This window comes from Kryptolebias marmoratus, linkage group LG14, assembly GCF_001649575.2.
Source record: "Kryptolebias marmoratus isolate JLee-2015 linkage group LG14, ASM164957v2, whole genome shotgun sequence".
Taxonomy (NCBI): Eukaryota; Metazoa; Chordata; class Actinopteri; order Cyprinodontiformes; family Rivulidae; genus Kryptolebias; species Kryptolebias marmoratus.
The window spans coordinates 9,374,829-9,384,312 of NC_051443.1; the positions used below are offsets into that span (position 1 = coordinate 9,374,829).

Sequence of the window (9,484 nt, forward strand, 5' to 3'; positions counted from 1 at the left end):
AACTCTGCAAATAAAAATCTAACATCCTAATTCGTTACTCATAAATAGTTTTGCTTTCAGTCAAAAATAATCGCAAGTGGTGATGTAGAGTTTCTTAACGCTTTGTACAGCGCTTAAGGAATTTCTGCTGCGTATTCAAACAGACTAAATGAGAAGAAATGTTTGGTCAGAATGGACATCTTTTGCAGTGAGCAGGAAGGCCTGGCCTGTGCTAAAGAAGTGAAAGTAAAAGTAAAAACTGCTGCACAGCACTGACATTCAGTCAGGCACACAGCGAGCCACAGACTTTCCTCTAAACATTCAATCTTCGTTTCAGATTAGAAGCTACCATGCTGCATAGTTTGAATCCCAGTCAGCAGCAGACTGGAGGTTTCTCCTTTGAAAACAGCCGCAGGTAAAAAAAAAGAAACTCTGAGTTTGACAAAAACAAAAGCTCTCGGAAGCTAATGGCAGAGCAGTGAATCAGCACAAACAACACCCTCTCTGTTTTTCTTTCTGTTCTTGTTGATTGTTTCCAGAAATGCAGTTTTGGAGTCCAGTTTGTCAGAAGTGGGATACAAAGCTCCCAAAGCCAGAAAAACAGGAACCACCATTGCCGGGATGGTTTTCAAGGTAAGACACACGGACACAAGTCAGACTCTGAAAGAACACAGCCGATCATTCAGGAGCTTTGTTCTACAATGTTCATTTAACTCAATATGATCAGATGCAGTGTAAAGAATATCATGTAATTTGTATGGATGGGTTTTAAGTGTCCATAATAATAAATAAACAAAAAGCTTCCAACTTCCTGGTTTGGAACACGTGACTGTAATGAGCCAGAGATGAGTGTTAGTGTTAGTAAAAAGTCCTTTATGTTAGCCTGGTGGGATGAGGATCTCTTCTTCTTGGTTTTAGGATGGAGTGCTTCTAGGAGCAGATACCAGAGCCACAGATGATATGGTGGTGGCTGACAAAAACTGCATGAAGATTCACTATATTGCCCCAAAGATCTAGTGAGTACACTAACTCTGTTTTATGGATTTGGTTTTCAGGTTTATAGCAAGACAGGTATGTAAAAATAAGAAACTGTTCAGATCTGGGCCAGATTTAGGCTCTGGACAGGGGCGCCGCTGACATAAAGCCATACTAAGGAACAGTACAGAGTAACAAGGCTTCATAATACAGCCTGGTCCCCATTGTAAGTACCCCCATATGCACCCTGTAGGTACCCTTATAAGTAGCATGTAAGTAATACTGTTAGTACTCCCATAAGCGGCATGTAATTATCCTATTATTATTCTGTAAGTACCCTGTAAATACACTGTAAATATCCTGCAATTACCTTGAAAGTACCCTCATAGATATTTCATATGTAACATGTAAGTACCGTCATAAGTATCATGTAAATACCCTACAAGTATCTTCATAGGTCTCCTGCAAGTACCTCCATAAGTACCATGTTGCTGAAAGTGCTTTATAAACAAGTAATAGTAGTAGTATTAGTAGTAGCAGTAATAGTAGTAGTAGCAGTAGTAGTAAGTAAATTTTATGTAAACCATAAGTACTATATATCCAACTGTAAGTCTCTTGTATGTACCCCATAAGTACCTCGTATTTCCTCTGTAAGTACCTTTTATGTACCCAAATAGGTACCCTTTAATTACCTTATAAGTACTCCCATAGGTGCTATATAGGTGTCCTATAATTACTGTGTAAGTCTCCTGTATGTACCCCCACAAGTGCCCTGTAAGTACCCTATATTTACCCCTGTAGATACTCTGTAAATGTCCTGTTTATCACTATTTTACATTCACTTGTGAGACCATGTTGGGTCTCCATCCCAAAAGCTTTCAAACAAAAAAAGAGAGAATGCTGAATATCTTTATGCTGGAATTACTTTTGCTTTGTGAATTGGCATGCAAGTTTCTGAAATATGGTGAATATGTGTTACTGGGACCCTGCACACTTGGGCAAGTATCCCAAGGTGTTAAAAATTATGTCTTGTCTGTCCTGTAGCTGCTGTGGAGCCGGCGTGGCTGCAGATGCAGAGATGGCCACACAGATGATGGCGTCCAACGTGGAGCTCCACATGCTCAATACCGGTCGACCCCCCCTCGTTGCTATGGTTACCAGACAGCTGAAACAAATGCTGTTCAGGTAGGGAGAACAAGTGATTTTCTCAGTTTATGTGGTACCTGGTGAAAACCTGCCACATCACATCATTTTGAGGACTCCATCTTCACAGTGAAGCACAGTGGTGGCAGCATCATGCTGTGGGGATGTTTCTCATTGGCAGAAACTGAGAAATGGGTCAAAGGGGAAGGAAAGATGGTTGGAGCAAAATATAGCAAAATCCTTAGGGGAAAATATTTTGAGTCTTCCCAAGATCTTTTAAAGACTGTCACGGAGGTTCACCTTCCTGCAGGACCCTAAACACACGGCTGCAGCAACACTCCGGTGGTTTAAGGAGAACCAGGTAACGGTCCTGGAACGGTCCAGTCAAAACCCAGATCTCAGTTTAACTGAGAATCTCTTTGATATAAAGATTGTTGGACAAAAGCAGCACCCATCCAACCTATAGAAGCTGAAGAATGGACAAAAACTCTAGATGGACCAAGCTTGTGGAGATGAACCTGAAGAAACTTGCTGCTGGTGGGTTTACAAAGTATAAACCTTGGGGGGTTGAACACATGAACACACCACTTTTTAGTTTCATCTATATCTTTTGGAATCATTTAAAACAAGTTGTTTTTTCTCCCATTTAGCTTCCTTGATCTAGAGTCCATTATTTATGATCAAATCGAAAATCCTTTTGAATTCCTGGCTGAAAGGCAATGAAATAGAAATAAAAAATAAGGATAGTGAATACTTTTGCTTATTTTGACATCCTGACCAAACCAGGAAAAAAAAATAAAGGTATAATTTATGGTTTCATAGATGCTTGCTTGTGCTTTTCTTTTCAACAAGATCCATGGCATAAGCTGTAAAGGTTAGATTTGTTGAGATAATATGACCATTTTGTTCTTTTTTTTTTTACATAAACACTTAAGCTGAACACCATTGTTTGCCTGTTTTTTCAGGTATCAGGGTCACATGGGTTCATCGGTGATAGTAGGAGGAGTGGATGTGACCGGAGCTCACCTGTACAGTGTCTATCCACATGGCTCCTACGATAAACTGCCTTTCCTCACCATGGGTATGTGTGTAACATCCTTTATGCAAAGCTACAGCATGTTGTGACAGGGTCAGGCAGGTGTCTGAAGTGAGATTTCTGAAAGACATTTTAAAGTTCCGTAATACTTCATTTCACTGATGTTACATAATAATTTTTCCCTAATTTCTGCCCAAGATATGTCATCTTAACTCCACTCTAGAAGAATACCTCTAAAGCAGATGTGTCAAACTCAAGGCCACAGCCGGACCATGGCAACATTTTATTTGTCTCCCCAAGATAATGTTTAAATTTTATTCGACCTGGCCCTGCGGTTTGGGACAGACTGAGTCTCTGTTGCTTCTCATTTTGCTTTAAAAGCTGAGCCCATATAGTGAAGTCTTCTTGTGACAGTGACTTTGAAGCCAAGTTTTAATTTTTTGGTAATCTTTGATTTTGACGTTGAAAAAGCAACAAAGAGCATCAAGTGGGACAAATCAAACTCTTGTTGATAAAATCAGCCAAGAAATGAAGTCAGATATTGGACCTGAGTTAAAGTGGATCAGAGTAACAGCAGGTCTGCTTTAATGTATGTTTTTTTCTGTATTTTCTTCTTGTTTCAAAGTTAAATAATAGTAGCTGTATGATCAGAGCTTTGTTGATGGCTTTTTAGATGTTATAATGGATTGTGATAAAAAGTTTTACGAAATCATTTTAAAGGTGATGGTAGAGAATGAGGAATAAGAAATGAATGCTAACGATTTCATTTTAACTTTAATCTATTTCTCTTTGTTCACAAAAATATGTTTGTTCTAAACTGGGAGAAGGTGTTTGATATTTTTATATGAATGATTTGACATGTTACATCTAAAACCAAGGTTAATTTATGCATTTCTTTCAATAAATATTGATCAAGATTGGCCCTTGGCTTGGACCAAGTTTTTAATTTGTGTTACTGAGTTTGACACTCCTACTCTAAAGTGAAGGACTGAAGATTTAAGTAAAGCATACAATAACTGTGTGTATTAAAGGGAGAGAAACTTTCTTGTCTTTCTTGGAAAATTTGGTCTGTACAGGCAATTTAACAGTGCAGGACATTTATATCAGAAATACATTACATTGTAATTTCTGAACAGGTAAACTAAAGGGTTATTAAAATGTCATCTATCTCATTTGTGAATTCTCGACTGATTTAAAGGCCTAGCAATCCTTGAAGGAATGCATATCACCCGTCGCCTTTCATGCTAGAGTTTTAAATCTTTCAGATCATTTGATGTTGACAAATGAGGGCATTGTAGGCATTTTGACCAAGCCTTGAAAATAGCGTTATGTGAAAACCTGTGCAACCCGTGCAAGATGATTACCCTCAGCTACAACCACATCGGATTTCACACACAAGGGTAAAAACATTATCGTCCGCCTTCACCTTATGGTAGCGGGTGGTAATGAATCGAGAGCATCACATTGTGACACCAACCAAATCATAGAAAGTCAAATGAGAGAAGAAATGATAAAATAATAATAAAAAGTTAAATTTCTGTTTCAGGTTCTGGAGCAGCTGCTGCTGTCTCAGTGTTTGAGGACAGATTCAAACCAAACATGGAGGTAAGAGTGACCCTCTGCTTCCCTCTCATGACAGATGCGTTATGGCTAATACATGTAGCAAAGAGCTCAGAGCGGGTCGGTGTTGGGTCGGATTGGGAACTGGGATAAAGTGGCAGGAGTACTTTCCTTTTTTGGGTTGCTACAGCCTGAGCATGTTATGTGACTAACAGTTCAAGTCCTCTGTATCTGTCACTGCTGACCCCTGGTTTATCTCTGACAGCTAGATCACGATCTGACCCACTGAAGATTTAGCTTTTAAATACAAGTATATAAGCACAAAGGACAATCATTTCTTTCTTTCATTCCTTTTTACTGTGCTATACACTACAGCTTAGTAGTAGAATCTTGTTTTTATTACATTTTCTGTTTTGCAGATCTGAATGCAACATGATCTCTAAATGATGTGTTTCTGTTAGTCTATAACCAGTACTAGTACTCAAGCCTGGACTCTCCTTTTTTTTAATCATGACTGGACCAAACTAAGAAAGAAAACTGACTAATAGTCTGCTCTTCTCTACCTTTAAGCTGGAGGATGCAAAGAAGCTCGTCAGAGACGCCATCGCTGCAGGGATATTCTGTGACCTGGGTTCAGGCAGTAATGTGGACCTGTGCATCATCACCGAGGCTGGAGTTCAGTTCTTGCGAGGTTATGACAAGCCCGCACAGAAGGGGAAAAGGTGAGCGTGATCAGAACTGCTTACAGTTTATAAATGATGTGGGATCAGTCTTGATTAACTATTAAAATTGATCAGATGAATTGTTGTACTTTAGATAGTGTTTATAAAAAGAATACAGTCATGGGAAAAAAGAAGGTTTACCCTCTGTGATTTTAGGGTTTTATCAGGACATAATAAAAATGATTTACCAGGTTCTAAAATTATTCAAATCTAACTCAAGCATATAAAAACACACAACAGATCCCACTTTATTTATTAAAGAAAATTGGAACCAAAATGGAAAAGGTTTGTGTTGAGGTTTGCAGACGTTTGTTTCTGCAGTTCTTCGAAGGTCCCACCACTGCATTTCAGACAGGTTGAGGTCTGGACTTTGAATGGACCGCTGCATCACCTTCATTCTTTTCTTTTTTACCCGTTCTGTTGTAGATCAGCTGCTGTGTTTGGGATTATTGTTCTGTTGCATCATGACCCAGTTTGGTCCAAACGTCAGCTGTCAGACAGATGGCCTCCCATTTGACTCTAGACTTTGGTCTACATGATTGACTCAATTACTGCAAGGTGCCCAGGTCATGTGGCTGCCAAACAAGCCCAAACCATCACTCCTCCACCACTGTGCTCAGTGGTTGCTGTGAGGCGTTTGTGTTGATATGCTGTGTTTGGGTTTCACCAAAGGTGGAGGTGTGTGTCAATCATCTCTAGTCTTGTGTGGTCCTGTGGTTCAGTCAGTTACAGATTTACAAATCTAAGTAGTGCTGCCATGTTGCTTTCAGAGAGAAGGGTCGTTCTCCTGGCCGTACTTGTTCTGTCTTTTTCTGATTGTGCTGCCATGAACGTGTTGCTGGGATGTCCATTCTTGGAAAGATTTGTAATAGTCTTAAATGTTTTCCACTTGTATATAATATTTTTCTCTGTAAAATTACGAACTTCAAATCATTTGGAAATCTTCTTCACAGATCAATGGGCGGTAACAGCTGCTTCTCTAAGGTCATTGCTGATGTCTTTCCTTCTTGGCGTTGTGTTAACACACACCTGTACGCTCTAGAGCAGCAAACGAAAGTCCTGCTTTTATAATAAAGGAGCTCACACTGATGATGATCAGTTAATCAAGTGAACTGGCTGGTTCTTTCTCTATTAAACCATATAAGAACAGGAAGAATAGACTTTTCTCACACAACTTTTCCATTTTGGCTTTTTTTGTGTGCTGGAATCTGTTTTTGTTTACTTGAGAGTAGATTTGAATACTTTTAGATCCTGGTAAAGATCTAATTATCTTTTCCTATGTCCTGATAAAACCCTAGAATTGAAGGAAAGTGCATTTTCTGTTGTTCATAGCTGTAAATACAAAATATAACTCTTATAAAATCTCGTGGAACAACATGAATGGAAAATACAAAACAAACCATATAATCTGTAAAGTCCAGTAAGATGTGTAAGAGCAATTTTGAATTTATATATGCTTTTCTTTTCTGTCTTTCTTTTAGAGAGGGACAGTACAGGTATAAGCCTGGAACCACAGCCGTCCTGACCAAAACTGAGACCCCCCTCTCTGTGGATGTCATCGATGAATCTGTTCAAATGATGGACACTGAATAAAATAAAATAATAAAACAAAGAACTATCTATAGATGTGTATTCATCATTTTGAAATAAATCAAAAAAGGAAGTTGGTAAAACGTTGAGTAACAGATTATTTTTGTCAAACAGTAAGTCCCTATGTGTTATTTCGTAAGTGTAACACTATTTAAAGTGTAAAAGAACTAAATGGAAGAAAATCAGAAGACTAAAATTCGGTTACTGGAGCCGTTGTCAGTAATCAATAGAACGACACAAAACAACTGGGTTTTTCAATACCATGTATTAAACAAAATTCAAGTAAACAACACAAAACAACCATACATCAAATCCAAAATAAATACAAAAACAAATATATACACAGTACTGCAACAATCCTTCATTTGTCTGTGCCCTATTGGTCTTAAATTCCCCGCTGGTCAGTCCAAAGTCTGACCAACACACATTCAAAAATCCATGGTTTGGTTATCCAGATATTCAAGTTGAAAATGTCCCAGCGCAAGTTGTTTCGGATGAAGAGGTGAATGATAGAGTATGTGCCTGAATGATGAGATGGAGGGGGGAAATGATACAGACCAGACCAGTAGGGAGTGATTCTTAAAGTTCTCCTGGCTCCAGCCAGTTTTCAGAAGCTCGCCATCTTATTCCCTACAAAAGGGATCACCTGGCCAATTCCAATAATAGATGAGAGTATGGCAGCTCCAAGGCTCCAAACTCACTGGATTTCTTGGATCTACAGGATTTTTATATTATAAGGTTAAACAGTGCATTACAACAGAGATAAACTGATTGTTTGAGAACACTAACCTGTAGCTCCTTTGTCTCCAGCTCTCCCCCTCACATCTGACTAGGGAAAGCTGGAGCAAGCTTAAATAATTGCCTCAGGTGTGTCAATTGGCTGCATGCCCTTTTTGACTGACTGTCACTCTAACCAATGGGGCAGTAAGGCGGGACTAAGGGCAGTTTTTTTCCACCCTGGACTACATAAGCACAACAGCAGGGCTGGGATGTAAATGCACTGCACCTTGTATTTTCTTTTTCTTTTTCTAAGGACTGCGGAAACATCAAGAAAACTCTTTGTCACGCAACTGTTTGGTTTATATTCAAAATATTAATAAAAAAAAATAAAAAAAATGCTTGTTGTCATTACTGGCATTAGCTTTCCCCTCCACTGGACTAACTTCCAGCTGGAGATGCTCCAGCAGGTGGAGCCAGAACAACCAGGAGATGATACCATCAAGTCATGCTGACATTTCCCAGGAAACTGAAATTAAAGATCAGAATTTAGCTGAATAACTACAACCTTTGCCAAGGCTAAATGATAAAGTACCATTTAAAAATCTGCAGTACTACATACTCGAAATACTATGAGCATCATAGTATAAAGCACAACATCAGTGACCCTTGAGAGGCCTATATACATGATTAAGACCACAATAAGGAGCAGCATTACTCATGGAAAAGGAGACTAGCAGCTCAAGTTGGCAAGGAAACTAATTTGTCAGTTAACAGAACGACAACTTTCAGTTGTTCTGTTAAAAGAACGACAGAAAGTTGTCATGAAAGAACAGAAGAGGATCCCTGTGGAAGCAGGTTCTCAGATTAGACCTACGCAGGGAACCATGGTTCAAGAGCTGACCACAGCAGCTGTGCAGAACAAAAACTAGTATCCATCCCAAAGGTAGACGTTCAAGACAAAGATACAACATATCTCCTGTCAGGCATCATATCAGCTATGATATACGAGTCAAAACAAGAGAGGCAGGAACGTCAGAGGAGCCAACATGTCAATTTGTGACCGTAACTGACGTACAAACCCGCACACTGACTGGATTGACTAGAAAACCACGCAACTGTTTGGTTTACGTTCAAAATATTAAAGAAATTTAAAAAAAATTGCTTGTTATAATTACTGGCATTACCCTTCCCCTCCACTGGACTAACTTCCAGCTGGAGATGCTCCAGCAGGTAGAGCCAGAACAACCAGGAGATGCAAGTCAATATTTGCTTCTTACTGTCATTTGTGATGGTAACTGACGTGCACACCGGTGCACTGACTGAATTGACTGGAAAACCAATGACTCAATGCCACACACCCATGGATCCTGGAATGTTTGTGTCCCAGCACCATCAACAGGACACGAAGAACCTTCATCAACACTTCAACAAGAACCTGTTTGCTCAGGTTACCATCAAGTGCTGCATATATCAATGATGATGCCCTGCGATTGTTCAACAAAGGCCTGTACCTTCTCAGACAGATCATCACAAAGAGTGGCTACAGATACTTGTTTTAAAGTGGAGCACTCAGCAGCTACACGAATAATAAAAGCTGTGTGCCAAAATGAGCGAGACATCAGTTCACTGATCCACCTCACCAGCAGCAATAACTCTGGACTGTGATTTGGTCTGGATAAATGTGGCTAAATGTGTTCAAGAGAGGCCAGTTGATCACAGCTGAAGGGGTTGAGCGATCAAAAAGCAACACTGCAGACGT

The 9,484-nt window shown here is 39.5% G+C and overlaps 1 protein-coding gene across 1 annotated transcript; it reads left to right on the plus strand.

Moving 5' to 3' along the window:
- The first annotated feature begins 221 nt into the window (after positions 1 to 221).
- Positions 222 to 7,039, plus strand: psmb10 (proteasome 20S subunit beta 10). Its single transcript, XM_017427409.3, has 8 exons — positions 222 to 394; positions 519 to 612; positions 898 to 995; positions 1,999 to 2,139; positions 3,063 to 3,178; positions 4,680 to 4,738; positions 5,264 to 5,415; positions 6,897 to 7,039. The coding sequence occupies exons 1-8, from the start codon at positions 330 to 332 to the stop codon at positions 7,006 to 7,008; spliced, it is 837 nt and encodes a 278-aa protein (XP_017282898.1). The 5' UTR covers positions 222 to 329; the 3' UTR covers positions 7,009 to 7,039.
- Positions 7,040 to 9,484: the final 2,445 nt, after the last annotated feature.